This window comes from Siphateles boraxobius, unplaced genomic scaffold (genome assembly GCF_051911475.1).
Source record: "Siphateles boraxobius isolate OS27281-9 unplaced genomic scaffold, OSU_SipBor_1 320, whole genome shotgun sequence".
NCBI lineage: Eukaryota > Metazoa > Chordata > Actinopteri > Cypriniformes > Leuciscidae > Siphateles > Siphateles boraxobius.
Window position 1 is genome coordinate 245,001 of NW_027508943.1, and position 22,500 is coordinate 267,500.

Sequence of the window (22,500 nt, forward strand, 5' to 3'; positions counted from 1 at the left end):
TGTGTGTGTGTGTGTGTGTTGTAATCCTGCATGTGCTCGACTGTTTTAAAGAGTCATGAAGCCGTTTGATAAATGCTACAGAAGAGGAGAGAAACAAACACAAGAGCAGCTTCAGATCCTCATGGTTTTATTCACTCTTTTAGTTTAAAGCATCAGATTTCCACAAATGCTCCTGCAGTTCATCATTACACACAACAACATCTACAAATATATTATACATGGTTTTTTAAGCTCCTTTAAATCATACAAACACATGCATCTCCAATTTAATGCATAAATAACTGCCGAGCCGTTTGCATTTGTGCAACAGAAATATGCATATATGAGCAATGTTGCATAACCTCTGAGACTCTTATTTTGCCATGTTTATTACATTCATTTTGCAGATGCATTAGAGCCATTACAGTTTTTATCATCCACAAACGCTAAGAAGGAAAGTGTCAATCTCTTACTGTACGTCTGTCACAGGAATAATAATAATGATGATGAAGAGAAGCATCTTCTCGGAGGATAATGAATAATTATGAAAAGCCAATAACTCATAAACCTAGCTAACAAATATGTCTGGTCATAGCTTTGAAAGTTCCCTGTTAAAAACATCACATCAGAGGAGAGCGTGATGTCGACACGAAGATTTTAAACCTGGAGGATGAAAATAAAGCAGTTTTGTGGGACAGTTGAAGTGAAGCGATGACACAAACCTGTTCAGTGGGCGGGGCCTGGAATCTGTCACTCAAATGACATCCGTGTTACATTTTTAAATGTAACAACTTGTTTCGGAACGTTTAGAGAACATTCAAAAGTAACGTTCCCATAATGTTTGCAAAATTAAATGTTTCGTAGGATTTTTTTTTAAACATTTGTTTCAGAGAAAACTCAAACAAAACTATAAATATAATCAAGGGAAGTTTATTTATATAACACATTTCATACACTATGGCGACTCAAAGAGCTTTACATAGAAAATAAACAAAATAAAAGCAAGGGAAATTAAAAGATTTCTATTAGACGTCTCGGATGGACTCGATTTTCCTGATTAATCCGTAATAAATGTATTGAACAAAGCCACAATTCTCTCAAACTGAAAAATCAACAAGTCAAGTTGCTTTTAATTGTTTTTAATTAAAATGTTTTTTGTCTTTTTTGACATTCAGAAATGACTGGAATTATTGATATTAGTGTTGTCAATCAATGAACTAACAATGAGCAATACATTTATTACAGTATTTATTAATCTTTGTTAATGCTAGTTAATAAAAATACCGCTGTTCATGTTCGGTCACAGTGCAGTAACTAATGTTAACAAATACAACCTTTGATTTAATAGCGTATTTGTAAATGTTGACATTAATATTAAAGTGGTGTACTGAAGTGTACTGAACAATACTGAAGTATTGTTCATGTTAACTAATGAACCTTATTGTAAAGTCTCACCTGAAAAATCAAGTTGCTTTTAACTCTTTTAGACACTGATAAATGACTGTAACTACTGAAATATAAAGTGTGTGTGTGTGTGTGTGTGTGTGTGTGTGTGTGTCTCCTCAGGTTATGATAAAGCGGCCACTATAGCGAAGACGGCACACAGGGAAGGCTGGACTCTGAAGGAGACGGCGCTGAAGCTCGGGTTCCTGACCGAGGAACAGTTCGATCTGTGGGTGCGTCCCGAAGACATGCTTGGACCCAAATAACCCAACGCTCTATAACCCAACGCTCCTCACACAATAAACACTGTTCAAACGCACCGCTCCTGCGTCTTTGAGCTTCATCCAGTGAACATCAACGCTAGCTCAGCTCGTCAGTCTGTTGTGATGGACCATACGTGTGTGTGTGTGTGTGTGTGTGTGTGTGTGTGACTATGAGCGAGGGTTTGTGCAGATCACACACACACACACACACACACACACATACACACACCAGCGGATCTTCCTCAAGTCGAGTCTGGCATTTCACCTGCTCCGTGTTGATATTCAGAGCCTGTGTGAGATCATCATTCCCACTGAGCCTCGGGTCACACACACACACTCACACACACACACACTCACACAAACACACACTCACACACACACACACACACACACACACACACACACACTCACACAAACACACACTCACTCACACACACACACACAAAGACACACTCACATGGAGCAGAGGAAGAGGAGAGCGGCGGGGGCTGAGAGACATATGGCCACCACAGGAGGAGATGAGTGTGTGTGTGTGTGTGTGTGTGTGTGTGTGAGAGAGTGTGCATGAGTGTGTGTGTGTTTACCTGGAGATGCAGGTGTGTGTGTGTGTGTGTGTGTGCAGTCTCTACAGGCTCAGTTTGTTTTTTTCTCAGTATGTTTTATCATGTGACTCTTGATTGTCACTATCTTAATAAATCAAGCTTCACAAACACTTGTTTTATCCAGCAGATATTAGGATATGTATATCTTATATTAGTTATATTTTATCATATTTGATTTATTTCTGTCATATATTTGATATATTCATATATTTTTGTGAGTTTAGTGTTGTTGCTAACTACTTGGTACTATTAAGAAGTGTTTTCGGAGCTGAAGTAAAGCTGAGATATAAATAGCCTTGGCTACTAACTGAAATAAATGTTTACATTAGTGAAAATTTTAAAATATTAACATTTTGGCCGATAACCAATACATTGGCTGATAAATCTAAATCTAAATGTTTATATAAATTTACAAAAAAAAGTCTCATTATTTAAAGCCATTTCCCAATAACACAATTATAATGCACTCATAATAAATGTATGTAGCTTATATGACAGACTTAACTCTGTTTTCCATTTTTTAAATGATTCCAATCATATTTCAAGCAATGCAAACAGTGTTGAACAGTCTCAACTGAAGGAAATAATACATTATTCATCGACTTTAATATATCGGCCAAATTTTCTTATCAGACTGATAACGATGAAAATGAACATATCAACTGATACCGATATGATGGCAGATATATCGTGCATCCCTAGTTTACATTAAAGTATTCAAACTTAAATAAAAATAAATTAAAGCTTGCACATTACAAAATTAAACTAAGAATTAAAATGAAAACTTAGTGAATAAATACTATAATAGTGTAAATAATAGTAAAATAGCACTGGTTTGAGATCTTGCACAATAAAACCTTCCTGACAACAAGAATCATCTCTAATGAAGTTTTTTTTGTTATTTTTGCCATTTTGTTCATTTTAGCGGTTTAATTAATTTCATACTATCTGTTTCACTTATTCAATTCTGATGAAAAGCCGATAAAAGGTTTAGTGACAGTTCCCCTGTGACAACATGCCCCACTATTTAAACATTTATTTTTTTATGTATTTTTAATTTTCTTTTTTTTTTACCATAAAAATGTCCTTTCTTGTAGTCAAATTTTAACATAAAACCCAGGCTGAGAAATATTGACTGGAGTAAAAGAATGAAAACTCCTGTTCATATTTGTAACAATAACAGTCATAAATCATCTGCATTGATTGTTCTCTGCCTGTCACTCATAGAGTTACGTTCTGCAAACTCTGCTGGATCCTGACTGACTTCTGCTAATGAGACTCTATCAGCTCTTACATGACATAATGAGCATCACCTGAGAGCAGGAGCGAGGAGATGTGTGTCAGAAACACACACACACACACACACACACACACACACACACACACACACACACACACACACACACACACACACACACACGGGTTTATTTCTGGAACATCATCCATCTGCAAATCATCTGGCGCTTTCAGTGTTCAGTGTGTTTAACTGTGTTTTACTCTACTTAAGAAAAAAAAAACATGCTTCGCTAAATCATAATTATAACATATAAAGTCACAATTATGAGATAAAAAGTAAAAATTTAAATCATTGTTATGAGATCATTAAAAATGATGACTTAGTACGTCATAATTTAAACTTCATCACAGTTTTGACCTTTTTATGTCATGATTTTGTCAATTTTCTTTTTATGTCAACTATTACTGTCATAATGAGACATGACATAAAAAGTCAGACTGATGACTTAGTACGTCATAATTATGACTTATGACTTAGTATGTCAATTACATTTTGACTTTTTGTGTCATTAAAATATACTAAATCATAAAAAGTTAAAATGATGACATAAAAAGTGACTACAGTGTCAAAATCTTGACTTTGAGTCTTAAATTTGAATTTTTGTCCTAATTTTGACATGTCATAATTTCAACTTTTATGCCATAATTTGTTCTTTTTATGTGACCATTTTGACTAATATTTACTTCATAATTCCGTAATTCCAATTGACTTTATATCATAATTATGGCAAAAAGACTCAAAACCATGACTTAGTACGTAAATTAAAACTTAAGAAGTATGTCTTCTGACATTGTATGTCATAATTTTTTGCCATACACCATAAATGTGTTTGTTGTTAGCCAAAACAGTGTTACCTGTTACATTTTACTGCTTCATGAATTGTTTTGTGTTTTATGATTGATAAGCCCCAGAATTTGCCTTTCAAAAATAAAAACACACAATATTCACTAGTGTGTGACAACTAGCCCCGGTGTCCCGTACACAGGCATGACCAGATATTTAGTATTTTTCAAAGTGATTTAGCAAAGAAAAAATAAATACCATTACATAAAAATCAACTTTAAAATTAGATTTTTGAGAAAATAAATATGGAAGGTAATGATATGCCACAATATTACATTTGTAGGCATATGATGCAGTGCAATATACTATACATAGGCTTGTTATATAAAAAACAATAAATGGCACACAGTGTACAGTGTAGCGCAGAATAATAGCTAGTGTAATGAAATGTGTGACACGGACGCAGCGGCAGCTCTTTTCTCTCGCGTGCACGAGCTTGCGTGTGATTGGCCGCTGATCCCTGCGCGTTCACGCTATAGTTGTGAGATTTGCGCGCCGCCGCTCGCTGGACTGAGAGGAGAGGAGAGGAAAGCGATAGTTGTCACACCGAGGGGCAAATAACTCATCGATTCCGATGAATAACTGCCCCTGCTACCCCTGCAGCTGACGCACTGCCCCGAGGAGCGACGCGCGCGGTTCTGTGAGGTAAATGCTGTTACAGTCTGCGGGGAAATGAGTGTTTATTCGACGCGTGACGCGGGACCATTAAACACCTTCCTTGCATCCGTCAGTGTTTCATCCTCATCATCCGCGAGGCCGCTCGTGTGTGTGTGTGTGTGTGTGTGTGTGTGTGTGTCTGTCTGTCTGTCTGTCTGTTTATGTATTGTCTTGTGCTGTTGTATGTCAGTCTTGTGCTTTTTGTGTCAGTGTTGTGTTGTTGTGTCAGTGTTGTGCTTTTTTGTCAGTGTTGTGCTTTTGTGTGTCAGTGTTGTGCTTTGTGTCAGAGTTGTGCTGTTGTGTGTCAGTGTTGTGCTTTGTGTCAGAGTTGTGCTGTTGTGTGTCAGTGTTGTGCTTTTGTGTGTCAGTGCTGTGCGTTTGTGTGTCAGTTCTGTGCTTTTGTGTCAGTGTTGTGCTGTTGTGTGTCAGTGTTGTGGTTTGTGTCAGAGTTGTGCTGTTGTGTGTCAGTGTTGTGCTTTTGTGTCAGTGCTGTGCTTTTGTGTGTCAGAGTTGTGCTTTTGTGTGTCAGAGTTGTGCTGTTGTGTGTCAGTGTTGTGCTTTTGTGTCAGTGTTGTGCTGTTGTGTGTCAGTGTTGTGCTTTTGTGTCAGTGCTGTGCTTTTGTTTGTCAGAGTTGTGCTGTTGTGTGTCAGTGTTGTGCTTTTGTGTCAGTGTTGTGCTGTTGTGTGTCAGTGTTGTGCTTTTGTGTCAGTGTTGTGCTGTTGTGTGTCAGTGTTGTGCGTTTGTGTGTCAGTTCTGTGCTTTTGTGTCAGTGTTGTGCTGTTGTGTGTCAGTGTTGTGGTTTGTGTCAGAGTTGTGCTGTTGTGTGTCAGTGTTGTGCTTTTGTGTCAGTGCTGTGCTTTTGTGTGTCAGAGTTGTGCTGTTGTGTGTCAGTGTTGTGCTTTTGTGTCAGTGTTGTGCTGTTGTGTGTCAGTGTTGTGCTTTTGTGTCAGTGCTGTGCTTTTGTTTGTCAGAGTTGTGCTGTTGTGTGTCAGTGTTGTGCTTTTGTGTCAGTGTTGTGCTGTTGTGTGTCAGTGTTGTGCTTTTGTGTGTCAGTGCTGTGCTTTTGTGTCAGTGTTGTGCTTTTGTGTGTCAGTGTTGTGCTTTGTGTCAGAGTTGTGCTGTTGTGTGTCAGTGTTGTGCTTTTGTGTGTCAGTGCTGTGCTTTTGTGTCAGTGCTGTGCTGTTGTGTGTCAGTGTTGTGCTTTTGTGTGTCAGTGCTGTGCTTTTGTGTCAGTGTTGTGCTGTTGTGTGTCAGTGTTGTGCTGTTGTGTGTCAGTGTTGTGCTTTTGTGTGTCAGAGTTGTGCTGTTGTGTGTCATTTGTTGTGCCTTTGTGTGTCAGTGTTGTGCTGTTCTGTGTCAGTGTTGTGCTTTTGTGTGTCAGTGCTGTGCTTTTGTGTCAGTGTTGTGCTTTTGTGTGTCAGTGTTGTGCTTTGTGTCAGAGTTGTGCTGTTGTGTGTCAGTGTTGTGCTTTTGTGTGTCAGTGCTGTGCTTTTTTGTCAGTGTTTTGCTGTTCTGTGTCAGTGTTGTGCTGTTGTGTGTCAGTGCTGTGCTTTTGTGTCAGTGTTTTGCGGTTCTGTGTCAGTGTTGTGCTGTTGTGTGTCAGTGCTGTGCTTTTGTGTGTCAAGGTTGTGCTGTTGTGTGTCAGTGTTGTGTTGTTGTGTGTCAGTGTTGTGCTTTTGTGAGTCAGCGTTGTGCTTTTGTGTCAGTGTTGTGTCTCAGTGTTGTGCTTTTGTGTGTCAGTGCTGTGCTTTTGTGTGTCAGTGCTGTGCTTTTGTGTCTCAGTGTTGTGCTTTGTGTCTCAGTGTTGTGCTTTTGTGTGTCAGTGCTGTGCTTTTGTTTGTCAGTGTTGTGCTTCTGTGTCAGTGTTGTGCTGTTTTGTCTCAGTGTTGTGCTTTTGTGTGTCAGTGTTGTGCTTTTGTGTGTCAGTGTTTTGCTTTTGTGTGTCAGTGTTGTGCTGTTGTGTGTCAGTGTTGTGATTTTGTGTGTCAGTGTTGTGCTGTTGTGTGTCAGTGTTGTGCTTTTGTGTGTCAAGGTTGTGCTGTTGTGTGTCAGTGTTGTGTTGTTGTGTGTCAGTGTTGTGTTGTGTGTCAGTGTTGTGTTGTTGTGTGTCAGTGTTGTGCTGTTGTGTGTCAGTGCTGTGCTTTTGTGTGTCAAGGTTGTGCTGTTGTGTGTCAGTGTTGTGTTGTTGTGTGTCAGTGTTGTGCTTTTGTGAGTCAGTGTTGTGTCTCAGTGTTGTGCTTTTGTGTGTCAGTGCTGTGCTTTTGTGTGTCAGTGCTGTGCTTTTGTGTCTCAGTGTTGTGCTTTGTGTCTCAGTGTTGTGCTTTTGTGTGTCAGTGCTGTGCTTTTGTGTGTCAGTGCTGTGCTTTTGTGTGTCAGTGTTGTGCTTTTGTGTCAGTGTTGTGCTGTTTTGTCTCAGTGTTGTGCTTTTGTGTGTCAGTGTTGTGCTTTTGTGTGTCAGTGTTTTGCTTTTGTGTGTCAGTGTTGTGCTGTTGTGTGTCAGTGTTGTGATTTTGTGTGTCAGTGGTGTGGTTTTGTGTGTCAGTGCTGTGCTTTTGTGTCTCAGTGTTGTGCTTTGTGTCTCAGTGTTGTGCTTTTGTGTGTCAGTGCTGTGCTTTTGTTTGTCAGTGCTGTGCTTTTGTGTGTCAGTGTTGTGCTTTTGTGTCAGTGTTGTGCTGTTTTGTCTCAGTGTTGTGCTTTTGTGTGTCAGTGTTGTACTTTTGTGTGTCAGTGTTGTGCTTTTGTGTGTCAGTGTTGTGCTGTTGTGTGTCAGTGTTGTGATTTTGTGTGTCAGTGTTGTGCTGTTGTGTGTCAGTGTTGTGCTTTTGTGTGTCAGTGCTGTGCTTTTGTGTGTCAGTGCTGTGCTTTTGTGTCAGTGTTGTGCTTTTGTGTGTCAGTGTTGTGCTTTTGTGTGTCAGTGTTGTGCTTTTGTGTGTCAGTGTTTTGCTGTTGTGTGTCAGTGTTGTGATTTTGTGTGTCAGTGTTGTGCTGTTGTGTGTCAGTGATGTGCTGTCAGTGCTGTGCTTTTGTGTGTCAGTGTGTCAGTGTTGTGCTTTTGTGTGTCAGTGTTGTGCTTTTGTGTGTTAGTGTTGTGTTGTTGTGTGCAGTGTTGTGCTTTTGTGTCAGTGGTGTGGTTGTGTGTCAATGTTGTGTTGTGTGTCAGTGTTGTGCTGTTGTGTGTCAGTGGTGGGGTTTTGTGTGTCAGTGTTGTGGTTTTGTGTGTCAGTGTTGTGCTTTTGTGTGTCAGTGTTGTGCTTTTGTGTGTCAATTATGGTTTTGTGTGTCAGTGTTGTGCTGTTGTGTGTCAGTATTATGGTTTTGTGTGTCAGTGTTGTGTTGTGTGTCAGTGTTGTGGTTTTGTGTGTCAGTGTTGTGTTGTGTGTCAGTGTTGTGGTTTTGTGTGTCAGTGTTGTGCTGTTGTGTGTCAGTATTATGGTTTTGTGTGTCAGTGTTGCTTTGTGTGTCAGTGGTGGCACAATCCAAATGTGTCTTTAACGAAGCGCGGTGTGATTTAACCAATTCATTCCTCACATAAGATCTATCTATCTATCTATCTATCTATCTATCTATCTATCTATCTATCTATCTATCTATCTATCTCTGTCATCTATCTATCTATCTATCTATCTATCTATCTATCTATCTATCTATCTATCTATCTGTCTATCTATCTGTCTATCTGTCTATCTATCTCTGTCATCTATCTATCTATCTGTCTATCTATCTGTCTATCTATCTGTCTATCTGTCTATCTATCTCTGTCATCTATCTATCTATCTATCTATCTATCTATCTATCTATCTATCTATCTATCTATCTATCTATCTATCTCTGTCATCTATCTATCTATCTATCTATCTATCTATCTATCTATCTATCTATCTATCTGTCTATCTATCTGTCTATCTATCTGTCTATCTGTCTATCTATCTCTGTCATCTATCTATCTATCTATCTATCTATCTATCTATCTATCTATCTATCTATCTATCTATCTATCTATCTATCTATCTATCTGTCTATCTATCTGTCTATCTATCTGTTTATCTGTCTATCTATCTCTGTCATCTATCTATCTATCTATCTATCTATCTATCTATCTATCTGTCTATCTGTCTATCTGTCTATCTGTCTATCTATCTGTCTATCTGTCTATCTACGTCTATCAATCTATCTATCTCTGTCATCTATCTATCTATCTACATCTATCTATCTATCTATCTATCTATCTATCTACGTCTATCTATCTATCTATCTATCTATCTATCTATCTATCTATCTATCTATCTATCTATCTATCTATCTATCTACGTCTATCTATCTATCTCTGTCATCTATCTATCTATCTATCTATCTATCTATCTATCTATCTATCTATCTATCTATCTGTCTATCTGTCTATCTGTCTATCTATCTGTCTATCTGTCTATCTACGTCTATCAATCTATCTATCTCTGTCATCTATCTATCTATCTACATCTATCTATCTATCTATCTATCTATCTATCTATCTATCTATCTATCTATCTATCTATCTATCTACGTCTATCTATCTATCTCTGTCATCTATCTATCTATCTATCTATCTATCTATCTATCTATCTATCTATCTATCTATCTATCTATCTATCTATCTATCTATCTATCTATCTATCTATCTGTCTGTCTGTCTGTCTGTCTGTCTATCTCTGTCATCTATCTATCTATCTATCTATCTATCTATCTGTCTGTCTGTCTGTCTATCTCTGTCATCTATCTATCTATCTATCTATCTATCTATCTATCTATCTATCTATCTATCTATCTATCTATCTATCTATCTATCTATCTATCTATCTATCTGTCTGTCTGTCTGTCTGTCTGTCTATCTCTGTCATCTATCTATCTATCTATCTATCTATCTATCTGTCTGTCTGTCTGTCTATCTCTGTCATCTATCTATCTATCTATCTATCTATCTATCTATCTATCTATCTATCTATCTATCTATCTATCTATCTATCTATCTATCTATCTATCTATCTATCTACATCTGTCTGTCTGTCTGTCTGTCTGTCTGTCATTAAGAGTAATCAAGTATTTTTTTAAATGAAATACTGTTGATTTTGCCCCTCTCTCTCTCCCCCCTCAGTAGTATCGGCTCAGGTTGAGGAATGGCTCAGCCGGGATCGGGATCGGGTTCGGCTCAGACTCAGAGCACTAATGGAGTGGCGGATGAGTCTCCTAACATGCTGGTCTACAGGAAAGTAAGTACAGCGGATCCATAATCTCCCGAAACACCGGCACAGCAGGAGCGACCCCGTCCAATCAGCAGCCTTCAGTTTAACAGCAGCCGGTCGGATAACTCCACGTGACTCCGGCTGCCGGTGTTCCCGACGCTCGGCTCGGGCAGGAGGAGTTGTGTGTGTGAGCTGGAGTTGTGTGTGTGAGCTGGAGTTGTGTGTGTGAGCTGGAGTTGTGCAGATGTTGCTCTGATGTCTTTATCAGTTCATGAACAGTGTTTGAGCTGAGAGACTCGGACTGGACGACGGAGGGGAAGATGTTGATTATGGGGTGAGAATTGTTGCATTATTCCAAATAAATAGATTATGATCCACAAATAAATGTAAAGAGTTTCACAAAAAATTATAAAACTCACAAATAAATAAAATGAGATTTGCAAATAAAAAAATATATTTATAAATGTGTTTTATGCCACAAACACAACTCTGCCTGGCATTTATTTGTGAACCGTTCCTGTGCATTTGTAAATCCCCTCACGCGCTTGTGGATTCTGAAACACTGCTAGCGTCGACGTGCAGACAAATCCACAAATAAGTGACTCCACCCACCCTTTACCTAAGCCAATCAGATAACGGCCACATTGAGCTGACCAATCGTAGCACGTTCTCGCTACAACCAATCGCGTTAGGCTTTACACTCGGGGCGAGAACTGGATCTGATCGGATTAATTTTGCAGATATTTGCACCCCTGAAAGCATCTGTAATGGGAGCTTCATTCAAATTAGCTGTTTGTGTGGTTAAAACACCCCGTTTACAAAAGATTGTTGGAGTTTAAAGCTTCTTTATATTTATTATTCTTTATTATTAACTCCGTATTTAACACAAATTATGATCATCACAGATCGAGCATCATAACCCTCTCTACCGGAGTCAAGCGGCGCGTCAAAAGCAAATAGCCAATTATCTTCCCTGCCGTAGCAGTTTCACATCATGTAAAACGAACATGTTTGCAATGTTAACACATTTTGCCGATGACGTCAGTTTTCTTACCTGAAGATATATGACGCATAATTCTTTATTGACTATGCTGGCTACATGAAAAATCATAATTCGTGATAGTGTCTACTGGACGCGGCGCAGCGCGACAAGATGATTCCCTGATAGTAAACGGATGCCCGTTCTTCTTCTTCTGTAGCGGCTACTACACGCAACTACACGCTACTACACGCTACTACACGCTACTACACGCTACTACACGCAACTACATGCAACTACACGCTACTACACGCAACTACACGCAACTACATGCAACTACACGCTACTACACGCTACTACACGCTACTACACGCTACTACACGCAACTACACGCAACTACACGCTACTACACGCAACTACACGCAACTACACGCTACTACACGCAACTACACACTACTACACGCAACTACATGCAACTACACGCTACTACACGCAACTACACGCTACTACACGCAACTACACACTACTACACGCAACTACACGCTACTACACGCAACTACAAGCTACTACACGCAACTACACGCAACTACACGCTACTACACGCAACTACACACTACTACACGCAACTAAACGCTACTACACGCAACTACACGCAACTACATGCTACTACATGCAACTACACACTACTACACGCAACTACACGCAATTACACACAACTACACGCTACTACACGCTACTACACGCAACTTCACGCAACTACACGCTACTTCACGCAACTACACGCTACTTCACGCAACTACACGCTACTTCACGCAACTACACGCTACTTTACGCAACTACACGCTACTTCACGCTACTACACGCAACTACACACTACTACACGTAACTACACGCTACTACACACAACTACACGTTACTACACGCAACTACACACTACTACACGCAACTAAACGCTACTACACGCAACTACACGCAACTTCACACTACTACACGCAACTACACGCAACTACACGCTACTACACGCAACTACACACTACTACACGTAACTACACGCTACTACACACAACTACACGTTACTACACGCAACTACACACTACTACACGCAACTAAACGCTACTACACGCAACTACACGCAACTTCACACTACTACACGCAACTACACGCAACTACACGCTACTACACGCAACTACACACAACTACACGCTACTACACGCTACTACACGCAACTACACGCAACTACACGCAACTACACACAACTACACGCTACTACACGCTACTACACGCAACTACACGCTACTTCACGCAACTACACGCAACTACACGCTACTTCACGCAACTACACGCTACTTCACGCTACTACACGCAACTACACGCAACTACACGCTACTACACGCAACTACACGCTACTTCACGCAACTACACGCTGCTACACGCAACTACACGCTACTACACACAACTACACGTTACTACACGCAACTACACGCTACTACACGCAACTACACGCTACTACACGCAACTACACAGTACTACACGCAATTAAACGCTACTACACGCAACTACACTCTACTACACGCAACTACACTCTACTACACGCAACTACACGCTACTACACGCTACTACATGCAACTAAACGCTACTACACGCTACTACACGCAACTACACGCTACTACACGCAACTACACGCATCTCCACGCAACTACACGCTACTACACGCAACTACACGCTACTACACACAACTACACGTTACTACACGCAACTACATGCTACTACACGCAACTACAGACTACTACACGCAACTAAACGCAACTAGGCAAGGCAAGGCAAGGCAAGTTTATTTATATAGCACATTTCATACACAATGGTAATTCAAAGTGCTTTACATAGAAGAAATTAAAATAATCAAAAGAAATCAGAATAATTAAAACAGTTTAGAATAAAAGATAAAATACAGAAATAATCAAATGAAATCAGAATAATTAAAACATAAAATAAAATACAGTGCAAACAGTCGGACGAACAGTGGCACAGTGCTCATTCAGTAAATGCACAGTTAAACAGATGTGTTTTGAGTCTGGATTTGAATGTGACTACTGTAGGAGCACATCTAATCTCTTCTGGAAGCTGGTTCCAGCTGCGGCTGGCATAGTAGCTAAAAGCAGACTTGCCATGCTTAGAGTGAACCCTTGGTATTTCTAGCCGATGTGATCCTAATGATCTGAGTGATCTGTTGGGTTTATATTCACTGGGCATATCTGCAATGTATTGAGGTCCTAGGCCATTGAATGATTTAAATACCAGTAATAATACTTTAAAATCAATCCTAAATGTAACTGGCAGCCAGTGTAAAGACCTGAGGACTGGTGTGATGTGTTACATATTACATAGTACATATAACTACACGCTACTACACGCAACTACACGCTCCTACACGCTACTACACGCAACTAAACGCAACTAAACGCTAGTACACGCTACTACACGCTACTACACGCTTCTACACGCAACTACACGCTACTACACGCTACTACACGCAACTACACGCTACTACACGCAACTACATGCTACTACACACAACTACACGTTACTACACGCAACTACATGCTACTACACGCAACTACACACTACTACACGCAACTAAACGGTACTACACGCAACTACACGCTACTACACGCAACTAAACGCTACTAAACGCTACTACACGCTACTACACGCAACTACACGCAACTACACGCTACTACACGCAACTACACGCTACTACACGCAACTACACGCTACTACACGCAACTACACGCTACTACACGCAACTACACGCTACTACACAAAACTACACGTTACTACACGCAACTACACGCTACTACACGCAACTACACGCTACTACACGCAACTACTCGCAACTACACGTTACTACACGCTACTACACGCAACTACACGCTACTACACGCAACTACACGCAACTACACGCAACTACACGCAACTACACGCTACTACACGCAGCTACACGCTACTACACGCTACTACACGCTACTACACGCAACTACACGCCACTACGGAGGACACATCATCTGCAGATTTGCTCCTTTGTCCAATGTAGAAAGCCTCGCACGGGGTAGAGACGATGTAATAAATTACAAAACGGATGATTTTGTCTTTTAAAGCACAATGGTTGTAACAAATAGCTAGCTATAGGACATAAATAATATGTAGAATACAAAATATCAGCCCAAATGACCATCATTGAAGATTTAACAGCGTGTGGCTAATGGGGTTTGAGTGGATAATGCAATGCTGAAAAAAATACATATTATTTTGGATGCTGTAAGTAACTTTTACAATACAATATTATTAAGTCTGATTCATATGACATATTATTTGTGTGATCAAGCGTTTTTTAACGGATAAATTCAAATCACTTTTCTGCTGGAAATTTCACTTTTAAATGCATGTTATATATTAAATCATTAGATCCACGGACCTGCTATTTAAAACTTGACTGGAGAAGTGGGGGAATCTGTTGTGACAGTAATTTCCCCAATATTACACAAACTCGCGTATGTATCACGAGGTTGAATCCAGTTATTCATTAGTCAGCAACGCATCGATGCTTTTCTGTTTTATCATGAATAACGTGACGCTTCCATAACGCGTTGTTCCCATAACGCAAGCGCTGTTTCTCTGGCATTTTCAAAGGCTCATAAAAATGTGTCTTGGCTTGATACACAGTCTCATGGTCTAATCTAACGAAAATAAACATATTTTACTGAAGCAATATTATGGGCCTTACACTTCCTATTTGAGCCAATGCAAATGAGTGAGCAAAGTTATTTCAGGGCAAAACCACTCTGATTGTAAAGCCTAGCGTGATTGGTTGTAGCGAGAACGTGCTACGATTGGTCAGCTCAATGTGGCCGTTATCTGATTGGCTTAGGTAAAGGGTGGGTGGAGTCACTTATTTGTGGATTTGTCTGCACGTCGACGCTAGAAGTGTTTCAGAATCCACAAGTGCGTGAAGGGATTTACAAATGCACAGGAAAGGTTCACAAATAAATGCCAGGCAGAGTTGTGTTTGTGGCATAAAACACATTTATAAATATATTTTTTTATTTGCAAAGCTCATTTTATTTATTTGTGAGTTTTATAATTTTTTGTGAAACTCTTTCAATTTATTTGTGGATCATAATCTATTCATTTGGAATAAAGGAACAGTTCTCACCCCATAGTTGATGCTGATGTTTTAATGCACCGTTACTCCACTGGTTGTTGTGTTCCTCTGATTTGATTGGACGCGCCACATTTCCAGAGTGTGGATGTTTTGTATACACTTAAAAAAATTGGGTTGCACTTTATTTAGTAACACTTTATTACACAGTGTCCTTGTTACATATGTTACTTATCATTATAATAACTGTAAATTATGCATAATTATATGCAACTAACCTTCAATCTAACCCTATAGTACATGTGGTTAATTAATATTATTTATTACTTAAATATATAACCACACCATAACAATGACACCTTAAAATAATGGGTTACACTTTATTTTAAGGTGTCATTGTTACAGTGTAATTAAATATTTAAGTACAGTGTAATATTAATTAATTACATGTACTTACTATAGGGTTAGGGTAGGATTAGGATTTGGTTGAGGGTTAATAGCATGTAATTATGCATAATTTACTGTTATTACTATGGTAATTACATGTAACATATGTAAGAAGGACACTGTAAAATAAAGTGTTACCATAAAGTGTAACCCATTATTTTAAGGTGCCTAGTAACATTGCACTTACTCAAATAAGTACTGAGTAATCATAATGAATTATTATAGATTTACGGTTAGTGTTAGTTACTTGTAATTATGCATTATTACTGTAGTAAGTACATGTAGTAATGTGTAACAACGTGGAGAAAACCGTGATGTCATCGTCCAGCTCAGTTCAGTTCTCATATAATGGTGTGAATGCAGGAGATCAATAATATTGTTGAATATTACATGTCCCCAACTAAGCAAGCCAGAAGCCAAAGGTGACGTCAGTGGCAGAATGGAAAATAACAAAACGCTGGTATAGTAGTTGATATAGTTTTCGTTCTTGCTGTGAACGGGCCTTTATTCTGTGGCAGAAACAAGAAAGACGAGCGTCTGACTCCAGATGTTCAGTCCTCCTGCTGTTATACAAGCTTTTTTGTTATGATAGTTTTGTGGAAATAAAGTTTATAGATATTTTTAGCCTGTTTATGTGAGTATCTGTCAGTCAGTGTTGGGAACTAACCAACTAAAAGTGCTTACTTTACAACATTAGCTTGTCTGCAATTAAATAAATCAGTTATTCCTAAATTACTTATTTATGAAGTGGTGCAAATTTCTGCTGTACAAAAGTAAAAAAAAAAGAAAAAAGGTTACCTTCAAATGATTTCATTAATAGACATATTTTAAAAAGACTTGAAAATGTTAGATAATCTATCACATAGCAAACTGAAAGAGCTTATTAAATTTCTATTTTTTTTATGTTCTTGTAAGAAAAATATTTGAAAAATTATTGAATGTAATTTTCTCTATTTTAAAAGTAATGCACGATATATCTGCCCAATATCGGTATCGGCCGATATAAGTTCATTTTTAATGTTTTAATGTGTATCGGCTTTCCAATATAAAATAATTATCGGTTATCGGTATCGGCCAAAATTTCCATATCGGTGCATCCCTACTATTTATTCAAGTTTTATATGATCATGATTATTTTAATTTCTGCCACTCTGAGTTTATGAAATTAGACATTTTATTTATTTATTTATTTAATGCTGTTATGCTAAAAATTCCAGCATCATCTACCCAATCAATGTCTTAAAACTCTGTATTTTTACCTGTCAAAGAAAATGTAAAACCTGCTCTTTTCCATAAATGCGGTGTAAATGTGCAGTCAGCAGTGGCTGTCAAGTTGAGTTGTAATTGATTACAAAATAATTATGTTTCTGGACTTAACCCTGTACCGCTCGTCTCAAATATGAGGAACTGAAGTAGTTAATGTAGTTTGGACGTGCCCGTCGACGAATCTGTTCACCGGATGCCAGTCAACTATTTCAGTGCTCATGAGAGAGGGACAACCTCCCTCTGGGATCTCACTTTTAATAAACCATTTAATGCGCCATTTAATAAACGCATTTCCCAGAGCGAGCTACGGCTATTTGTAGCTGCAGCAAATAGAGATGCTGAAACGGAAACTGTTCTGGTGGGATCGCTTCAGCACGACCTCTAGTTGTTCTTGAACATGCCTCTTTTTTTGTTGCTAGCAAAGACTATACAAGAGCTCCTATTCTGCTTTCTTTAGTGTGTAATGTTGCAGTTTGATCATGAAAAATGATTGTAGCTCGTGTTATTCTTTATATAAGTGCCTGAAACGGCACGACTCCATTGTAGTCTTGAGTGTCTTCCGGGAACGAACACGTCATATTATTCCTCCATTTAAATAATTCATACGCAGAATAAAGGGGCGGGGCCTGGTTGAGTTAGTTAGTAGTGTGTTAAACTGGCGGTTATGGTAAGGGGCGGGACATTTCCAAAACACACTTAAAGCGATCGACCAATCAGAGCACACCGATCCAGCCGACCAATCAGAGCACAGTGTGCTTTTCAGAAGGAGGGGCTTCATAGAGATAGGAAATAAACGGGTGTGTTTCTCGTACAACGGCGTAACTCGCCGCTTTACTACAATAGTACGATGCATCGTTGAAGAAATCAACTAGTTAGCTTGCTGTTTCCCAAAACTGTATTGTCGCAAATTGGTCATTCAACCACGTTGGTTAATTATGTCACGCATGTGGAGTAATAACTTTTAATGAATCTGTTTGAGATCGAATTAAGGCTAGATTTTTTGCTATAAATTACGGACTATTTCTAATTTTTCTCAGTTATTTTGCTTTATTTCCCGCTTCAATCATAGACTCGTTCTTACGCACTAGAACTCGTTCACACATGCTCTTCAAAAACGAATAAAATAAAATAAATAAAAGATATAGATTGTACTGAATGGCTTATTCTGCTCAAGATCAGGATTTATTGAGTCACATGTCATGCAGACGAGAAACTCTTCTAACCGCAGATCGAGATCTGTCGCTCACACACACAACTCTGCGATGCTGTTTGCGAATGTTCGTTGAACTGCTGATAATTACAGAACTGACGACCATAGTTGGCTTACGATGCTTTCGGGAAACGCACTCCAGAGCGTTACTGACAGACTGGGAAGAGAGGAGCCGCAACAATGGAGAATATGCGGAAAATAATCAACATTAAAGCAGGAAAACCTGTTCTAGTAGAGCCTGAAAACAACAAAAGGGCATAATATGGCCTCTTTTATCCATTTTGCTCTTGAAGACACTGATGCAAAGTTAGTTCTTAATCTTGTCTTTTGTCAATTACAGAGCGTAGTCTATTATTGTCATAACTAATTGCATAATTGAAGTCATTGTGCCGTTTAGTAGTTGTAGGAGGCGAGTTCTGCGTTCTGTTATGAAATGCAAAATATATTCATGTGTAAAACATGTCAGATCTGTCATCAGTCTTTCAAACCCGTTTGGCTGTCATTCCTTTGTTGAACGCAAAAGGAGATTTTTTTTTTTCTCTGGCTTGGTTTACATGAACTATTTCTTTACCTTCTGTAAGTCATCGTGAGGTTCAGCACAGGTTTATTGTACAGTAGTGGTGCAACGGATCATCATTGATCCGTGATCCGTTCGGATCAATATCTTCGGTTCGGCACACGCGTGATCCGCGGATTGATTTATGAAAAAAAAAAATTGTGCGCATATTCAATCCACACACAGCGTGAACATGGCGAACGGAGGAGCTTGAACTATGAGCTTGAGCGTCATTTAAATCCCCTGTATGGGAGCATGTTGGCTTCCCTGTCAAATATAATGATTAAGGAAAGAGGTTAGTGGATAAAACCCGTGACGGTGTGTAGGCACTGTGGCAGCATGGCCACGCATTTGAAGCGACATCGCCCCGATGTTTCACTCACAGGAGTGAAAACGAAGGCTGCTCAACAACCGCTTATCACCGCGGCATTTAAGCAACCCCTTGTTGCACAATCAGAGCGGGCTAAAGCCATCACAAACGGCGTTCGCGCAGCACTACCCCTCGCTCGACCCTCTCTCTCTCGCGCGCACTCTCTCTCCCTCATATGAGGTGCCATCTACGGCTTAAATCAAACTTCATTCACGCACATATATATGAAACACTTGCATACACCTATACTAAGTAGTCAAACATGCATGTATACTGCTGAAAGCTCAAGCAAATACATATGAAATGCACAGACACACCTAAAGTCGCTCACTCACGTACACGCAGACTTTACACACACGAGATGCGCGCACACGCAAACTCTCCACGCACATAATCATGAGAGACGCGCATACACACAAACTCTCCACGCACATACTCATATGAGACGAGCACACACACACAAACTCGCGCACAAACTCAATGAGACGCGAGCACACACACAAACTCTCCGCGAACATACTCATGAGACTCGAGCACACACACTAGCGCACATACTCATATGAGACGCATGCTCACACAGTACATGATGCATATGATTCTCAGTGTGAACATAAGTCACACATTGGTAAGTGCATTTTTTGTTAACAGAGAATGAGAGTCCATTGCTTTTATTGTTTTTGGTTTTGTTCATTTATTGCGGATATTTAAAATGTTTTCAGTGTTAAATAGTCTATAGAAATAAGTTTATTGATCTTTGAAAAGGTATACCTGCATTATTATGCCATTATCATTATTTTAGATGAAAATGGTCTCAGAACGACAATATTATCGTTTATTATCAATATTATCGTTTATCGCAATAATTTCTTGGGCAATTTATCGTCCAGCAAAATTTGTTATCGTGAAAGGCCTAGCTATCAGTGTGTTTATAGGTGCAGACATGAGGCAATTTATTTTTTATTTTTTTGCTGATCCGAAAAATGATCCGATCCGGGAAACGATCCGAACCGTGAGTTTTTTGATCCGTTGCACCCCTATTGTACAGGTCTTGCTTTCTGAGAGGATTGTGATTGTAGTTGATGATTTATTCAGTGAACAGGAGATTACTGACGCAGCTTCATTTTCAAATTCATAATGTCCCAAGAGGCAAATATGAGAGTAGTTACATCCCATGAGTTGAGTCAGGACACGTCACTTCCACAAGACCATGCATTTCAATGAGCCTCACATTTTTCACACCCAAATCTAAATAAAAATTGGATTTTGCCACTTTCAGTTTTTTATTTGATCAGAAATACAGTAAAAATAGTGAAATATTCTAATGTAAATCATCTGTTTTCTATGTGAATATATAGTAAAGTGTAATATATTCCTGTGATCAAAGCCGAATTTTCAGCATCATTACTCCAGTCTTCAGTGTCACATGATCCTTCAGAAATCACTATAATATGATGATTTATAATAATATTTCACAATATTACTGGTTTTACTGTATTTTTTGTTTTGTCTTGTTTTCTGAATTAAAAAAAAATCTAAATTAAAGGTGCTGTATGTAACTTTGTGTGCGTTTGCAGGCTGTTTTTGTTTTGGTCTGTGATGCTACACGTTGACAATTTGCCTATTTTCATTGTCCATTGCACTCGTTCCTGTCGCGTGTCTCAAACTTGCGACCCGTGTGAGCGTCGAGTCTGTGGAGGCGGGGAAACAACGATCTACGATATTTTGCATTGGACTGCAGTTCCTATTTCCACGACTAGTTATCATTCTTACAAACTACACCTTTAAGCAAGTTTGTGCTAAAAACAAGAACAAATAAATCGACTGAATTCAAAGGGACAACAAGGGGATTATTTTTTCTGTTTAAGTTTATTTTAAGCACAAACTTGCTTAATTTTGTTTTTTAGATATGTTTTGGAAAGCAAGAAAAACTACGTAACTAACTAAGGATTTTTTTTTTTTTTTTGCTGTCCAATTCAGTAATTTTTGAGTAAATTGAAGCTCTGTCCATGTGTTTGTCAAATCTTCCTGCAGTTTGTCGAGGTCCTTGTTTTAATAGTGTCTTTGAAGCCTCAGACGAGAGACTCACATATCATATATCACAGTATATAAAGACTGAAAAATGTTGAAAATAGGGCTGCACGATATTGAAGAAAAATGCGATGACTCATTGAATAATGCGATATTCGATATGATAATGCTTAAAGTGTGTAAAATAAACTTATATTTAAATATATTTAAAATTATATAACTAACATACATGATTACAACATACAACATACATGACCCCGGTGGGGTCAAAAGACCACTCATCTCCACTACAAATAGGAAAAAGAGGCTACAATTGGCAAGAGCTCACCAAAATTGGACAGTTGAAGACTGGAAAAATGTTGCCTGGTCTGATGAGTCTCGATTTCTGTTGAGACATTCAGATGGTAGAGTCAGAATTTGGCGTAAACAGAATGAGAACATGGATCCATCATGCCTTGTTACCAATGTGCAGGCTGGTGTTGGTGGTGTAATGGTGTGGGGATGTTTTCTTGGCACACTTTAGGCCCTTAGTGCCAATTGGGCATCGTTTAAATGCCACGGCCCACCTGAGCATTGTTTCTGACCATGTCCATCCCTTTATGGCCACCATGTACCCATCCTCTGATGGCTACTTCCAGCAGGATAATAAACCATGTCACAAAGCTTGAATCATTTCAAATTGGTTTCTTGAACATGACAATGAGTTCACTGTACTAAAATGGCCCCCACAGTCACCAGATCTCAACCCAATAGAGCATCTTTGGGATTTGGTGGAACGGGAGCTTCGTGCCCTGGATGTGCATCCCACAAATCTCCATCCACTGCAAGATGCTATCCTATCAATATGGGCCAACATTTCTGAAGAATGCTTTCAGCACCTTGTTGAATCAATGCCACGTAGAATTAAGGCAGTTCTGAAGGCGAAAGGGGTCAAACACAGTATTAGTATGGTGTTCCTAATAATCCTTTAGGTGAGTGTATATACTGATTATTATTAATGCTACAAAAGCTATTTAGCCGAGAGCAGCGAGTGATTTTCTCTCTGTCGTTTGTTCAGTTATTGCAACCCGTTGCGATATTATGCATATCACGATATATATGTGTACGTACAGTCATGCCTCAGAAAATCCGATCCGCATGTTCACACGACAGTCGCATTGGCACATATCTGATTTATTTCCACATAT

At 39.1% G+C, this 22,500-nt stretch overlaps 2 protein-coding genes across 2 annotated transcripts in view; both read left to right on the top strand.

Moving 5' to 3' along the window:
* fh (fumarate hydratase) overlaps positions 1 to 1,741 on the top strand; it is a 10,113-nt gene extending 8,372 nt beyond the window's left edge. The window contains exon 10 of the mRNA XM_077194733.1: positions 1,546 to 1,741. Within this exon, the coding sequence (XP_077050848.1) occupies positions 1,546 to 1,688 (143 nt within the window). The 3' untranslated portion in view covers positions 1,689 to 1,741. The remainder of the gene's footprint in view (positions 1 to 1,545) is intronic.
* Positions 1,742 to 4,918: 3,177 nt separating this feature from the next.
* LOC143700967 (regulator of G-protein signaling 7-like) overlaps positions 4,919 to 22,500 on the top strand; it is a gene marked incomplete at its 3' end in the record, with an annotated part of 71,898 nt that continues 54,316 nt past the window's right edge. The window contains exons 1-2 of the mRNA XM_077194748.1: positions 4,919 to 5,072; positions 10,214 to 10,328. Of these exons, the coding sequence (XP_077050863.1) occupies positions 10,236 to 10,328 (93 nt within the window). The remainder of the gene's footprint in view (positions 5,073 to 10,213; positions 10,329 to 22,500) is intronic.